This window comes from Anabrus simplex, chromosome 1, assembly GCF_040414725.1.
Source record: "Anabrus simplex isolate iqAnaSimp1 chromosome 1, ASM4041472v1, whole genome shotgun sequence".
Classification (NCBI taxonomy): domain Eukaryota; kingdom Metazoa; phylum Arthropoda; class Insecta; order Orthoptera; family Tettigoniidae; genus Anabrus; species Anabrus simplex.
This window is the reverse complement of record NC_090265.1, coordinates 940,716,708-940,734,304: the sequence shown is the minus strand read 5'-3', so window position 1 is coordinate 940,734,304 and position 17,597 is coordinate 940,716,708. Positions and strand designations below refer to the sequence as shown.

The window sequence follows — 17,597 nt, the reverse complement described above, 5'->3', positions numbered from 1 at the left end:
GAGCCAACGTTGGATCCACAGAATCATGACACGACAGGGATTGTGTCTGCGAAGGCGAACATCTCTCTGTCAGAGAAAGCCAAGCGATTTCAGCGACAAAGTGTACTTGGTGCGGCGACTGCAGCACAACGAGTGTGTCTGCTCGTGTCGTGTGCAAATAATTAACAATGACAAATTTAAGAATGTTCTATTTTGGTCCAGGTATGTAGATGATGCTTTTGTTATTCTGGATGAACGCATATCCAACGCCTCTACCACTCTGAATAATCTCAACACAATAGATACTGATATAAAATTGACTTTGGAATCTGAAATAGAAAAATCCATTAATTATCTGGACTTAAAGATCAATAGGCATCATTTTCTTTTAGCATTTACAGGAAGCCCACACAAACGTCAGTTACAATACGACAGGATTTGTTACACCCCCGTAGCTCATAAACGCGCGACCTATAAGAGCTTGGTTAATCGCGCATTTAGCGTACCAATATCCAAACGAGACTTGGACAAGGAACTGAACATTATTCGATCTATGGCTAAGGCTAATGGCTTTAAAGGGAATTTTCAAATCAAATTAAAATCTCTTTATTTGCAAATGAGGTGTCTACCTCGGTGGCAAATGGTACACTAAAATACATTATTGTCAAGCACTAAATATTAAATTAACAAGAGAAGAAAATTTTCCTATAATACAATATTATACAATTTACGCTAACAATGTTTTCTATTAAACACACACCTCATCCTTAATAAATTTATATTGTTTACAAAATTCTACTTATGACATCTCCTGTACTACTTACAAATATAGTCAACTGATATACAGTATGTGGAATTACTTCAAATGATACTATACAACTGGTATAAGATTAATATTTACATTGCATTTATTTATTTACTTTTTTTTTTTTTTTTAAACCTATTCTGGATCCTAAGTAGCATAACGACCTGCTGCATCTTAACCAGAGCCCCTTTTGCCACCACTTTTCAGAGTTCCTGAAGGGCCTTCACAGCTACCGTAGCGGTCCCAGGGCCCTCGAAGTCCCCACTGTACTTCACCCCTACAGGCAGTCCCCTACTTTGGCAGTCCAAACACCTTAGACCAGGGGATGGAATTAATTTATTCACACACATTTTTTTATTTACAATAACCTGCACTGGTCGAATGCCCTCTAACATTTCATTTATTTTCCCTGTTGCTGTTTATTCTCTTCTTGAATACCTGTACAGATTTTGAAAAGGATCAAACACTTCCCCTGGTAAACTGTTCCACTCCTTCATGCCCTTCCCAATGAATGAAAATTTACCCCAATCGCTTCTGCTAAAATTCCTTCTAATTTTATACTTGTGGTCAGTCCTGCCAATATAATTATATTCCAACTGAAGCCTCTCACGGATATCTCCCCATGCTTCTTCTCCTGTATAGGCTCTATATAATCCTATAAGTCTAGTTTTCTCCCTTCTCTTACTTAAAGTTTCCCACCCAAGTTCCTCTAACATTTCTGATACACTACTGTTTCTCCTGAAATCCCCTGTTACAAATCTTGCTGCTTTCCTCTGCACACTATCTATTTCTTTTATTAGGTATTCTTGGTGAGGATCCCAAACACTGTTTGCATATTCCAATAATGGACGAACCATACTTAAGTAACTTTTTTCTTTTAATTCTTTGTTGCATCCTTTAAGTAGCCTCATTATGACATGTAACGATCTGTATGCTTTCCCAACAATGTCATCAATATGACCCTTCCAGTGCAAATTACTTTCAAATCTCACACCTAAGTATTTGCACTTGCCATCTTTTGGGATAACTACCTCATCTAAAGTATATTCAAATTCAGTTTTAAAGCTCCTGTTTGTAAAAGTTGTAACAGTTGATTTGCCTCCATTAACCTTCATATTATTTTCTTCAACCCATTGTTGGAAACTTTCAAGGTCCCTTTGTAATTCTGAACAATCCTCAATGTTGTTTATTTCCCTATAAACAATTATGTCATCTGCATACAATCTTATTTTTGATGTTATATTGTTCCCTAAATCATTTGCGTATATTAAGAAAAGTAACAGACCGATTTATAGAGAGAATAATTAAATTTAAATATCGCCCTCAGAGAACCCTGTCTAAAGACAAACCAGAAGAAAAAGAAATCGAGACCTTCACGTTCAATAAAGAGGTTTATAGTGTTACGAATATTTTCAAGAAACGCAATATTAGGATTGCGTTCAAAACAGACAGAAATACATAAGTTTTACATAATGCATCAGCTGTCAATAAGGTCAACCCATACTCTAAATCAGGTGTATGTAGGTTCGAATGCAAAAATTGTAGAAGCGGATATATAGGGTAAACTGGACGTAGCTTTAATGTCAGATATCAAGAACACCTCAACGCCGTGAAATATAATAGATTTTCAGCCGTAGGCCAACATGTCCATGAATACAAACATAAATTCACAGACATAGATCACGATCTTGAGATCTTGGAAACACTACCTAAGAGACTGAGGCTTGACATTACAGAAGCGTGTCTAATACATTTAGACCAGTATTATAACGCTAACCTAAATTTGAATGAAATTTCAGAGAAACCCGAAGTATTATACAATTGCTTGATTCTATTACTTTGCAAGCTAAGAATTCCAGAAAATTTGTCCGTCTTTCGAACTCTACGTAACAGTTTTTCATACTACTGTCTTCGTCCACAACGCCCCCGGACCCTCTCCTACAGTGTCAACGTTCCAGAAACATTCCCCTTGCCGTCCCTACTTCCCCTTCCTTAGCGCTTCATCATATAGCACACGACACTAGCTGACACACTCATTGTGCTGCAGTCGCCGCGCCAAGTACACAGCCGTTGCGGTAAGTCGGCTTCATGAATAGTTTGATTCAATCAGGTTTTCAGCGACAAAATCATAGATTTTCACTGCCATATGATAGCAATGTGGAAGAAAAACAATTACATCTTATCTCAAATTGGCAATGCAGATCAAACCCTGATAAACTTAGACGTGCCATGCAACACCACCATTAACAAGATGGGAGAATCTAGCGTGCTTGTACGTACAACTCGGTATAAAAAACGGTGTTGCACTGTCATGCTAGCAATAACCGCAGATGGAAGAAAAGTGCCTAAAGCGAATTTTCCCACAGGCATTCATGTGCGGGTTCAAGAGAAAGGATGAATGGATACAGCTCTTGTCCAGGACTGGATCCACATGGTGTGGGGAGCATGGCGAGGGGCACTGCTTTGACGCCCAGCAATGCTAGTGTGGGACAGTATCCGCTGACACTTGGTGGAAGACACGAAGAAACGTCTTCAGTAAATGAAAGCTGATCTCGTAATTCCTGGTGGACTCACACATTGCCTACAGCCCTTAGACGTTTCTCTCAACAAGCCCTTCAAGGACAACATACGTAAATTGTACGCCAAATGGATGGCAGGAGGGGAGCATGAGCTGACACCAGCAGGCAAAATAAAGAGGCGGTCAGCTGAACTCGTGTGAATGGGTTATGCGGGCATGGGTTATGGTGTTGACAGACGTTATTGTGAAGAGTTTCTTGGAGACAGGAATCGTAAATGCGTTGGACACAAATCAATATGATGTAGTATGGGATGGTGACCAGAATGATGCATGCGAGAATAGCTTGGAGATTGAAGGTAGCGACAATGAATAGGGTAAGTATGCCAGTTGTCTTGTTTCAATAGTCTAATGCAAATTTTACGTTTTTTCAGGAATACGACCTTTTACACACAAATCCCCGCATATATCATGCACCGAACATGTTCATACTTGTTTTTGGTCGAAAAAGTGTGAGTTATATGCAAGCAAATAATAGGCCAATCTAACAAGCGTAGCACTGTCCAACACAAATTTACTTACCAAATATCTGGCAGTGGTTTTGGGCTTAATTCGAGGCACCAATCATAAATATGGAGTCCATTTTTCTAGAATGGCTCCAGAGTTTTAGATTTAGGGTGTTGAATTTTATATTTTTACTGAAATACTAATACATATATTTTTCATATTTTATTCAAAAAAATTTAATGGCAAGAATATCTAAATGGATTTATACAATTTAAGGGTTGCTGATTCCACAATATCAAATAATTTTTGCCAGATAGGCTCTAGTTTTTGCAATGCAAACTAACGATCCAAATTCATAAAGTGTAATCTATTCACAAATCATGTGAAAAAATAAATCAACGTGCTTCAGTGTAAGTGCATGAAATGCTACAGTCAATTTAGTTACATTAAAGATACACTATTAACAGCTACCTTGTTTACAATACGTGTTTTCACTTCGCCTGCCGCTTATGGGGAAAGATGCGAGTCTTTCTGCAAATTCCAACAGAAATCTGCCAACACTGAAGCACTGAATCGCCCTTAGCATCGATGTTCCATTACAGTGATTTCTTGGCAAAATATTTCACAATGTTCATCACTGAATGTCCCACAATCTTCACGGAAAACTTTGATACATGAGTCAATGAAGTGCATTTTCAGTGACATGCTGCATTTCAGTTTCTCAAAGGCACATATAAGGTCATTCACAAGTTCAATATCATTTTGAGTCCTCCTATTGCCCACGAAGAATGACATAACTTTCGGAAAGCACTGCCACATTTTAGCTTATCAGGACTGAGAATACACTCGATTTGCTGGTATTCAAGGACCTTATGCATTTGTGGACCAATGAATACTCCTTGCTTGATCATCCCAGCACTCAGTCCACAGAATTTTTCATGCAAGTATTCAAATGCTCACTCGTTCTTTTTCACTGTTTTTGCAAATGACTTTATCAATATTAGCCTCACGTGTAGTGGTAGTAACAGGACTACTGGGATTTACAAGTGGCTCCCATGAGACATTTTTCTTGCCAGGTAATAAAGCTTGTCGTCGTGGCCAGTCGTTCTGTTAGTAATGTAAATCCTTAGCATGACTGTCCCACTCACAAATGTAGCAACAGTACTTAGTGTACCCACCTTGTATGCATGTAAGCATACCGAGGACTTTTAAATAAGCACATACGAGCCACTTAGTCGATGCTGTTTAAAATATTTCTCATCAGGAAGTAACATTCCTTTGTTAGGGCTTCATATGCTACTGGGATGGAATGAAGCATGTTGCCCTTATGTACTAGCACGGCTTTCAAATTAGTTTTTGAACCATCTTATGAAAAGTCTCCAATTGCCCTGTTCGTATAAGATATTGAGTTTTTGCATCTACCTTTCAACATCCGTACAGTATGTCATTTCATTTGTTGTGTTGAAAAATCTTTCGAGTGGCCTTTGATGTTGAGGAAAAGTACATACTCGAGCTTTATCTTCCAAAAGATTCCATTCCATTAAAAGAGAAGCTAATAATTCAGCTTTATGTTTTGGAAGGTCCAAGTCTCTAACAAGATCACTGAGTTCACTTTGCATGATTTTGTGCATTTCACTAGATGTTTGTTTAAAGGTGGGATCATTAGATGTGGAAGGATAGCATGTATCTGACTGGTCTTCATCTTCACTGTCACTAGAAAAGTACATAGTTGTGGCTGCTTGAGGACCTGGAACTGGAAGATCCACTCCGTGAAGCACGGGTCGTATCACACTTGGTATATTAGGATACTGCATGATACTCTTCTTTTCTCTTGTTAAATCCTTTACTTAGCAGAGGCACCAAGCAGGAGTAGTAATTTGTTGCATGGTTTGTAGGTTCACGCCAAGTAGCCAGCAGTGCAAAACGCATGGAAATGTTTTTCCTTTCATCCATGCATTTTGAGTTGATGAACATGTTGTACAACAAACAAGAGGAGCCCATACTTATGAATGGTCCCAACAAGGCACTCGAAATATAGGAAATGAGCTTTTTTCACTGCTTCTTACAATGTTCGCTTCCTTCAATCAAAAATTACATCTCCACAAATATAACAAAAATTACTGGGGTTATTAACACATTTCCAGGGCATTATAACCGCAGTTTTGATTCCATACAGTAACTCAGAAACTTGCCATCACAATACACAATGCAGCACTCCAGAAGGCAAGCAATCTCAGACTGTGTTAGCAAGAAACAAAACTATGACATAATATCATGTGGAGCACGTGTTCACCATTCGTTATATCATAGTGTGTTGTCAAGGTCGTCGCATCACATTGCAATGTGTGTATCTTATAACTGCGTGAAACAAATACAGCATTCATTGCCATTCCTGAAATTTAAAAAAAAGAGCTAAAAAACAGAAATAAGGAAGTAACAAACTTCATATAGCATGAAAGCGTATGAAATCGCATCAAAATCTAGAGAGATTGGGTACTTTCCTTTATGTAAAAAAACAGGAGCTAAAAAACAATAATTTGTAATTTTTGAATTCAGCGTATCAATCTATAAAGATCGGGTATTTTCCTTCATGTAAAAATATCATTGTTGAACAGTGTATTCTTTAATATTGAGGCCACTGGCTTTAAGAGGATTTAGAAGATGGATAATTTCATCTTCATCTGACAGATCGAACAAAGATGAATCCCATTCCATCCTAAAAGCAAACAACACAGATTTTAGCCATGTTAAAGAATAACATGATGATATACCAGTACCGTATCTGTCTAAACTATGAATAATATTTATTGACGTGCAACTAATTCTTACAAATTACCGTAAGGTATGTTAAATGTAGGCCTATATTACACCAACGCCCTTGCACGCATTCATAAGTAAAGACATATAAAGTTACCTGGAACAACAGTTCAAAAGAGTTTTACTTCAATCTTCAGGGAAACCCAATGTGTATAATAACAGCACAACAACAATATGCTAATATAATCCCACAAAGTGCACCACCAAAACTGAGTTACAAGATATTTTTATGTATCCGCATCGACACAACACATACAAGTTATTGCAGTTGTTGACTTCACTTCTGTTTGAAAATACATACAAGGTATCACTTGCTATACTTTTTTGAAATGGAACAATTTTTTTCTGAGTTATGAGGTGTTCACCATCTGTAAGAGCACTTGCTTTTATGTAACAAAATTAAAAAACATAAAAATTGACACGAGGAACTGCTTCGTAGCAGACGATCTGATCTGACTATGAGGGAGTAGCTCATGGTAAAGGATGCCTTTGAAATCCAGCTAGGCATCGAGTATGACAATTTTTGCAAGAATTTTATGTCCATTCTGTGTGAATCATGATTCATCAACAATGCTTGATTCTCCATTTCAAGCATCACAAGCTAGTGGTCAAAGAGCTAGCCAGAGAGTGTGCTGCATCAGACAATTTTGCAATAAAGATGTGGATTAATCGTCAGCATTTCTCAAATTATATAAACTTGTCCATATTTACAATATAGATGAAGTATATTTCAACTGCCTTTCTGAGGGTACATTTGCAATCTGAGGGGAAGAGAACGGAAAATGACACTTTACTGTATACTGTAATTACTTTCTGCATTGTTCCATTACAAATAGTCTCTGACTGGTTGAACTCTGCTTTACAGTAATGTAACCACAAATAGTCAGACCATGAAACAAGGAACACCAAATTTAACCTCGTTGAATTGTTTCTCTGCCTGATTGTGGCACAGTAGTTCCGTATTTCTCTTTAAAAAAAAAAAAAAATTAAAAAAAAAAAAACAAAACGAAGGAATCTCTGCATAACGAGTTCAAGTAAACTGTCACCGTCACAATACTGACTAATGTATACCAATAGATAAATATCACATATATCACTGCATATCATAAATCTTTCATTAATCCAGGACCAGAGAATCATGTTTACAACTCTTGTAGCTTATTGGACAGTTTGCTGCTTCAAATAACCTCAATTTGTACGTTTTATTACAACTCTATGTCTTATATCTTTCATAGCAAAAATATGAACAACAAAACAAAATGCCGATACATGGATCAAACATGGACAATGCACGATGTGATGAATCTAACTTATCTATAATTAAATTCATTTAATTTAAAATAAGTAAATTCACCACAGTATGAAATAAAATATTGTACCCAACAGCCACTACAGCAGTAAGTTTACATCACTCGTAAATATCTCACTCATAATGTAAAACATCACTTTCTTTGGCAGTTGTGTAAATAACTACTCCCTCATGCTGTAAAAGTTACTGGCTTGTACAGTAGGTTCCTGTTGTCATAAGAAAATCAGTAAAATACCAATGCTTCAAAATTATCATGAACTGTCAGTGTTATATCGTTGTCGCAGTACTTTATGTCAAATGTGAAAGAGTCTAATGTCTCGTGGATACTCGATAGGAAATGCAGGTAAGTGTACAGTAGGAAACCTAATTTGCAACCTGAGCTGAGTACATAATATCCTTAGTAAAAATTCAGAACAGTACCTAAAATTGTTGCTGCTGTGACAGTGAAGACTGCGATGACAATTAATTGGTGACATTATCTTGCATTTAGGTTCAAGTTTAAAAACTTCATTATATATCCATATTGAACTGAGAATAAAATAGGAACGAAATAATGGGTCCACCTATTCAATACAAAACAATGCTATAATATTAATTACAACATCGAATTATTAAATGGAATCGGTTTCAACGCTTATTCCTCGTCATCTTCAGCCAAAAAACTTTGAAAACGGACATTGACATATTTAAAATAAACATACAAAACAATGCACAGTACACATGAATATATAATAATCTTGTTAATGATTGAATGGGTTGAGATTGAAATGATTAAGCGTGATGTGAGATCACTTCTTACAACACGTTTAAAATTAATAAAAATATAACACCATTCCTTAAATCACTGCTTAATCTTGATAGTAACTTGATGTTCTGGGTTCAAATTTGTGTCACCCAAGTTCAATGTACAAAAAGAGTTTGTGTCAATGTTCAAATAACAAGTACATGTCTTATATGGATGAGACATATGAAAACAAAACACAAGACCAAAATGGCCGTATTGAGTGGTTAGATGGATTGAGATTTAAAATAAGTATGGCCTAATATAATACTGAGTGAAAATAATCTTAAGGAAATTTCATCAAGTCTTGAATTGTCAAGTTATAAAATTGTAAGAAACTTAAGTCCAAATTCAAAATTCAGTTTCAAAATACTTGAGTATGTACCAGTTTAAAAATATATATATTATGTTCCTTCTTAAATGCCTTTGCTGGCAGGACCTAGTGTTTACAGTGCACTATGTCTTCTGGTATAGGCTAGAGCAATTTTGTTACTTTCATTGATCTGTCTCTGTCTTATCCTTGGCTTTGACAATATGAAAGTGACTGAGGTATGAGTGATGCTAGTAATGCCATTCCTTGTGCAGCCAGTCCCTGCTACGAATGGTGTGAAAACGTTGCTCATAGGGTCGGGTGGTGGATGCATTTTAGTGGGCTTGGCAGACTTATATGTAATAGCAACTGCTGGCTCGGTGAGGAAAGCAACGGGAAACTAGCTTACTCCTCATTTCCCTTGTACGCCTCTTCAGTGATGCCTAGGCCATCTATGACAGCTGATGGCAGAGCTGTTAAGGATCCAACCAGCCTTAGGGCTGAAGACTGAACATACGTACCTTCTTAAAACATGACGTAACAAAACCTAAAAGGAACTTAGAGATTTCAAGTTCTACTTCGCGTTAATGAAAATAAAAAATGAAATGGCATATGGCTTTTAGTGCCGGGAGTGTCCGAGGACAAGTTTGGCTCACCAGGTGCAGGTCTTTTGATTTGACTCCCGTAGGCGATCTGCGCGTCATGATGAGAATGAAATGATGATGAAGACGACACATACACCCAGCCCCCGTGCCAGCAAAATTAACCAATGATGGTTAAAATTTCCGACCCTGCCGGGAATCGAACCCGAGACCCCTGTGAAAAAAGGCCAGCATGCTAACCATTTAGCCATGGAGCCAGACTGCGTTAACAATTTTAAAGTGTGAGATGACTTATGTCAATTTTCGAAGGTAAAAAAAAAAAGTCTTCTCTATTTGAAAACAACCGTTGACAAAACTTTGGCTGAAGTTCGCGTGGATGAAACACTCTCCGAGTTTTAACCGGTTCCATTTAATAATTAAATGTTGCAATTAATATTACAGCATTGTTTTGTATTGAACAGGTGGAACTTTTTTTTTTTTTTTTTTTTTTTTAAGGTTTCCTTGAAATAAGAGTGTCTTCTCTAACATACATCTACACATGCTGCCAGAGGTCCCATATTGAACTAAGAATATCTCCTAGTACCCTGGGGAAAAAATGGTGTCCTTTTTGCCTAACTCTTACAAGTTACAGTAAAATTTAAAACTCGTGAAAGAATGTTTCATCCAGGCCAACTTCAGCGAAAGTTTCGTCAACGGGAGTTTTCAATTAGAGAAGACATTTTTCTTACCTTCAAAAATGGACATAAGTCATCTCACACTATAAAATTGTTAACGCAAAGTTGAACTTGGAATCTCGAAGTTCCTTTCAGGCTTAAAAGTGTTACGTCGTGTTTTAAGAAGGAACATAATACCTACTTACTCGTGTGTTAGATCCCTCCTGGCTTTTCAAGATGAAGAAAATGAAAAAAATAAATCTTGCATATAAGACCCCCCCCCCCCCAACGTAATTCGTCAGAGAAGAACAACGATTCCGCTTCGAAGTGGGTACAAGTCTTTGCAGCTCTGATTACGTTGCACAAATAGGTGAATAGGCCTAGCTTCGTGTCCGACCCGCGCATTGCAAGCATGCATCAGTCATGCTATATGTCTGTTTTTTAGTTAATGTCCGCCAGCGTAATGGTTAGCACAATTAGTTGCTGTTCTCGGGAGTCTGACTTCGATTCCCGGTACTGTAGTGCTAGAGATTTACGAATGGCAGGAAGGTTGATATGCGGAAAAGAGGTACATGTAACTCCCCTCCACTGGGGGTGTGTCTAAAAAGAGCTGTACCACCTAGGGATGAGGGAACGAGTTTACTTTAGTTGAGAAATATTCACGCATTCGTGGTTATTGCTATTTATACAGCAGGCGAGATCATTAACAAAGTGGTTGTTTAATATCTCGTAACTCGGGCCAATATAGGTATATATTTGGAGAGAAGTAAGTTTAAAACGTGATAAAAGCTATCCAATTAAAAACGATTGTTTTACTCGCCAACGTACCAAACAAATAATAATAATAATAATAATAATAATAATAATAATAATAATAATAATAATAATAATAATAATAATAATAATAATAATAATAATAATTTTATGTCCCCACGTACTTTTAACAATTTTCGGAGACGTCAAACAAAACATACTAGGGTATGCGTTAATAAAAAGAAGAGACAACGAACATACAAAATTAAACATTATGATAATAAAACGCATTACCGCCACACCTGTAGATATTCATTAATGTGGTATATTTGCCTGTTATTTATTTTTATTCTTTCCGTCGAGGAACTTTTGGCACCATCAGGGCGATAATATACCTAACCTAAACAACGAGGTCTGTCTTATCTCATGGACAGCAGTTTATAAAATCCTGATGCGATAAATGTAGAGAACAAGCATGAAATGTACTTAAAAATAGGGGTCTGTGTTCCAACAGCCGCAGTTATCAAAAGAATATTTCCAGTTACTATGTATTACATTCGGAAGTACAACTCGTAACATACGCTAGTTATCAGCTGATAGTTTGGCACACAGAACACCGGTTTGGCATGCCTTCTACAGATGGCTTTATTCGGAAGGAGTAGCTTCTGCTACATATACACCAACTGGGAATATTAGAGACCATCTCCAGAAACCATTTGGGAATAGATTCACACTGTTTAGACTCTATAGTCGGGAACGAAATGATTTTTAAAAGGTTCAAAAAGACGGGACATAGTATGCTCTCGATTGCATTGCATGGCTCAAAGAAAATTAAGCATGGCTGACGCGACTGACGAGATGGCGTCACTAGGAATTCCGACACGCCGGTAGCAGGGCAGGGAAGTTGGCGGCGCAAGGCGATAATTCAAATGAAAGCAGTGATCAGGTTTACTGTGTGGTAGGCCTACTGCTGAACTGACAGAAACAAATGACTGGCCAATTAAGTTATTTTGTATCAATATTTAATTATATGATAACACGATACCCTTATCCCGTTGTTCTACGGGGTTGAGTATGAAGTGAGCCGAATCTTCGTAGTGACTTTTTACGGCTGTATGCCCTTCATGACGACAACCTCACCAGAGGAATTAATGAGATTTAACGAGTGACGTAATATGAGTAACTAAAACAGACTTTTACATGTACCGTAGGTCTAAAAGTCGTGTTCACCATGCACTGTCTTTTTACGTTTAGAAATACTGCCTTCCGACGAAAATAGCCAGTATAACTTAAATACATTCCAAGTTTGTTAAATAATAGTACAGAATGTTTACACGTACAATTTATAGCTCTTTATAGCCTCGAAGTCATGTGTTCGCTGCACAAAATTTAGAGGTTATCGCATATTGGACCCCCCTTTACTATTTTTGGCTGTAGAAATGGGGGGGAAGGGTCTTTATTTCTTTTTTCTTTTTTTTTTAACACCTTGTTTTATGTCGCATTGACACAGATAGGTCTTATAGCGATGATGGGACAGGAAAGGACTAGGAGTGGGAAGGAAGCGGCCTAGGCCTTAATTAAGGTACAACCCCGGAATTTGCCTGGTGTGAAAATGGGAAACCACAAAAAACCATTTTCAGGGCTGCCGACAGTGGGGTTCGAACCCACTATCTCCCGAATAATGGATACTGGCCGCACTTAAGCGACTGAAGCTATCGAACTCGGTAAAAAAAAAGGGGGGGGGTCTATTACGCGAGAAAATACGGTATATATTTTAAAACTGGTACATACTCAGTATTTTGAAACTGAATTTTGAATTTGGACTTAAGTTCCTTAAGATTATTTTCACTCAGTATTATATTAGGCCATACTTATTTTAAACTCAAGCCATCTAACCACTCAATACGGCCATTTTGGTCTTGTGTTTTGTTTTCGTATGCCTCGTCCATAGAAGACATGTACTTGTTCTTTGAACATTGACACAAACTCTTTTTGTACATCGAACTTTGGTGGTGCAAATTTGAACCCAAAACATCAAGTTACAACCACGATTAAGCAGTGATTTAAGGAATGGTGTTATATTTTTATTAATTTTAAACTAGTGTTGACAGAAGTGATCTCACATCATGCTTAATCATTTCAATCTCAACCCATTCAATCATTAACAAGATTATTATATATTCACGTGTACTGTGCATTGTTTTGTATGTTTATTTTAAATATGTCAATGTCCGTTTTCAAAGTTTTTTGGCTGAAGATGATGTGGAATCAGCGCTGAAACTGGTTCCATTTAATAATTCAATGTTGTAATTAATATTATAGCATTGTTTTTGTATTGAATAGGTGGACCCATTTTTTTGTTCCTTGTTTTTTTTTTTAGGTTCCGTTGAAATAAAGGAAATATCAAAATAAAATGTATTACTGGAAATAATGAAATACTTACAGCATCTACATGGATGTAGAAGTAGTGATCCCTATGGAACAGGGCTTTGATGAGGCGATGTACCTGACGCAGTGCCCGACCATTTAAAGTCAGGAGGAAGGCAATTCTGACAGGAGATTCCCCTGGCTCTGGGCTCTCCCTTGGCACTTGAGGTGTGAATTCTACAACAAAAATTATATACTTACTAGTGAAATATTTATTAGAGTTTAAACCTTAAGCTGCAAGTATAACTGAACGTCATGTTCTTTCAATTCACTGTGATATTGAACTTTAGTCCACGTAAGAGTAACAATGTAGTCATTTGCTATGTTGCTCTCCTTTTATCCTTGAAATAAAAGAAAACTATCTCTTGTGGTACAAATGATATTGCTGCAAATGAAGGCGGGGAACTAATTACGACCCTCAGAGGTAAGATTTCGAAACTACCTGACTCAAAAGTAATTGTAGTTAATGTGCCACCCAGGTATGACCTTATAGAAGACTCGTGTGTGAACAAAGCTGTATATGATGTAAATATAAAAATCAAGAGATTAAGTAAGAGTTTTAGAAATGTATATGTAGTAGATACTTTAGGTCTTGGCAGGCAAATGTTCACTAGGCATGGGTTACATCTGAATGGTAATGGAAAAGCAACTCTCTGTAGACAAATTGCTACAATTATCAACAGAGATTTGCAAACTAATATGCACTTAAGAAAACCCATACCACTAAATTGGCATATACAGGGAAACTTGCCAGAAAACCCAGATCCTTAAATCAAGATCTATGTACAAAGATCTGGGTTCTAGGGACGTTCTCAACACATGAGTCAAATGTTACCCAATTACAACAGTCAAGTTTTAGGGAGGAAGGGGGTCTGAGATTGCTCTTGGTAAACTGTCAGAGTGTAGTAAATAAACAAATAAAATTCAGCACATTGATGGAATCTTATGAGACCGATGTGGTGATAGGAGTAGGATCATGGATGAGAGAAGTCTATCGTAGAGACCAAGGAGATAAAAAGGGTGGGGGGGGTGTTTATTCTGGTGAAGGAAACTTATTGTTCACATGAATGGTTTACCGATGAAAGGGATGAAATATTAGGGATAAAATTAAGTTTGTAATAATATGAAGGAGGTGGGAATTATAGGAACATATAGGCCTGGAAGAGAGGAAAAAGACATAGAAATATTTGAGAAAATAATAGATTATACTCATAGAAACAATAATAATGATATGGTAATAATTGGGGGAGATCTAAACTTGCCTGAAGTTGAATGGAATGGAGCTGCAAGTAAAGCCCATGAACAGAAACTGGCAAATAAGTTAATTTGGGAGGGAGGATTTACACAAGTAGTACAAGAACCAACTCGTCTCAACAACTTGCTAGATGTATTCTTGGTTACACCATGGCAAATTGTTGATAAAACTGAGGTAATTGAAGGAATAGGTGACCATAAGGCTGTAATAATGGATGTAGGACCTGTACCAAAAAATGCTTAATAAGAGGGTCACACAAGACAAGAAATTATACAGAAAATCTAAAGTTGATGAATTTGGGACTTACCTTAAATCACAATTCAGTTGTTGGATAAGTGAAGGGAGTAATGTGGATACACTTTGGGCTAAATTTAAAGGAATCATTTAGGAAGGAGAGAAGAAATTTGTACCTGTTAAGAAGGGTAAAATGACCTCAGACCCTGTTTATTATACAAGGAAAATAAGGAAATTAAAAAGAAAATGTAGAATAGTAAACAGGAAAATCAAAGAGGGCAGGGAGAATAGAGAAACTAGAAAACAGCTAATGTGGGAACTGAATAGAGTGAAAAAGGAAGCAAAAGAGAAATATATGAATGGCATATTTCAAGAGGGTAATGACCACAAAGGGAAATGGAAAAAGATGTATTCATATATAAGGAATCAAAAAGGAAAAGGAATCCAAATTCCTACAATGATGGGAGAAGGGGGTGAACACTATTCAACAGATACTGAGAAAGCAAATCTATTTAGTAGGGAATTCAGAGATTCAGTAGAAGATTGTCAGGAGTTGGAAACAGTAACAGAAGATAGAGAGGGAGAGACACATAGGGAAACAAGAAGCTTCTCATTCACAAATGAAGATATTTTCAGAGAAATCCAACTGCTTCAGCAAGGAAAAGCAGCAGGAAGTGATCAAATTACTAGGGAGGTATTAAAGACAATGGGGTGGTACATAGTGCCTTATTTAAAATTTCTCTTTGACTATGTCATAAATAATAGTGTAATACCAAAGGAACGGAAGGAATCTATAATTATACCAATTTATAAAGGAAAGGGTGATAAAAGGAAACCAGAGAACTACAGACCAATCAGCCTGACCAGTATAGTTTGTAAAATACTGGAAAGTTTAATAGCAAAGTACATCAGAGGGATATGTGATGATAAAAATTGGTTCATGAGGAGCCAGTATGGATTTAGAAAGAAATTTTCTTGTGAGGCACAACTGGTGGGATTTCAGCAGGACATATCAGATCAGTTGGATTCAGGAGGCCAGTTAGATTGCTTAGCCATAGATCTTTCCAAAGCCTTTGATAGAGTGGAACATGGAATATTATTAAAAAAACTGGAGGAAATAGGATTGGACGTAAGGGTTACATGTTGGATAAGAACATTTCTAAATTCAAGGGTTCAGAAAGACAAAGTAGGAAATAATATATCACAGGAAGAGAAAGTTTGGAAGGGAATCGCACAGGGTAGTATAATCGGTCCGTTACTTTTCTTAATATACACAAATGATTTAGGGAACAATATAACATCAAAAATAAGATTGTATGCAGATGATATAATTGTTTATAGGGAAATAAATAACATTGAGGATTGTTCAAAATTACAAAGGGACCTTGAAAGTATCCAACAGTGGGTTGAAGAAAATAATATGAAGGTTAATGGAGGCAAATCAACTGTTACAACTTTTACAAACAGGAGCTTTAAAACTGAATTTGAATATACTTTAGATGAGGTAGTTATCCCAAAAGATGGCAAGTGCAAATACTTAGGTGTGAGATTTGAAAGTAATTTGCACTGGAAGGGTCATATTGATGACATTGTTGGGAAAGCATACAGATCGTTACATGTCATAATGAGGCTACTTAAAGGATGCAATAAAGAATTAAAAGAAAAAAGTTACTTAAGTATGGTTCGTCCATTATTGGAATATGCAAACAGTGTTTGGGATCCTCACCAAGAATACCTAATAAAAGAAATAGATAGTGTGCAGAGGAAAGCAGCAAGATTTGTAACAGGGGATTTCAGGAGAAACAGTAGTGTATCAGAAATGTTAGAGGAACTTGGGTGGGAAACTTTAAGTAAGAGAAGGGAGAAAACTAAACTTATAGGATTATATAGAGCCTATACAGGAGAAGAAGCATGGGAAGAAATCCATGAGAGGCTTCAGTTGGAAAATAATTATATTGGCAGAACTGACCACAAGTATAAAATTAGAAGGAATTTTAGCAGAAGCGACAGGGGTAAATTTTCATTCATTGGGAAGGGCGTGAAGGAGTGGAACAGTTTACCAGGGGAAGTGTTTGATCCTTTTCAAAATATGTACAGGTATTCAAGAAGAGAATAAACAGCAACAGGGAAAATAAATGAAATGTTAGAGGGCATTCGATCAGTGCAGGCTATTGTAAATAAAAAATGTGTGTTAAAAAAAAATAATAATTCCATCCCCTGGTCCATGGAGTTTGGACAGCCAAAGTAGGGGTCTGCCTGTAGGGGTGAAGTACAGTGGGGACTTCGAGGGCCCTGGGACCGCTACGGTAGCTGTGAAGGCCCTTCAGGAACTCTGAAAAGTGGTGGCAAAAGAGGGCTCTGGTTAAGACGCAGCAGGTCGTTATGCTACTTAGGTTCCAAAATGGGTAAAAAAAAAAAATTAAAAAAAAAAAAGAGTAAATAAATGCAATGTAAATTTTAATCTTATATCAGTTGCATAGTATTATTTGAAGTAATTCCACATACTGTATATGAGTTGACTATGTTTGTAAGTATAGGAGATATTATAAGTAGAATTTTGTGTAAGTATTGGAGATATAAGTAGAATTTTGTAAAAATTATAAATTTATTAAGGATGATCTGTTTGTTTAATAGAAAAAAATTGTTAGCA

At 36.8% G+C, this 17,597-nt stretch overlaps 1 protein-coding gene across 1 annotated transcript in view; it reads right to left on the bottom strand.

Annotated features, from left to right (window-relative positions):
* The window catches only part of oxt (Xylosyltransferase oxt), a 355,491-nt gene that overhangs the window by 258,963 nt on the left and 78,931 nt on the right, over positions 1–17,597 (bottom strand). The window contains exon 5 of the mRNA XM_067136675.2: positions 13,475–13,635. Within this exon, the coding sequence (XP_066992776.2) occupies positions 13,475–13,635 (161 nt within the window). The remainder of the gene's footprint in view (positions 1–13,474; positions 13,636–17,597) is intronic.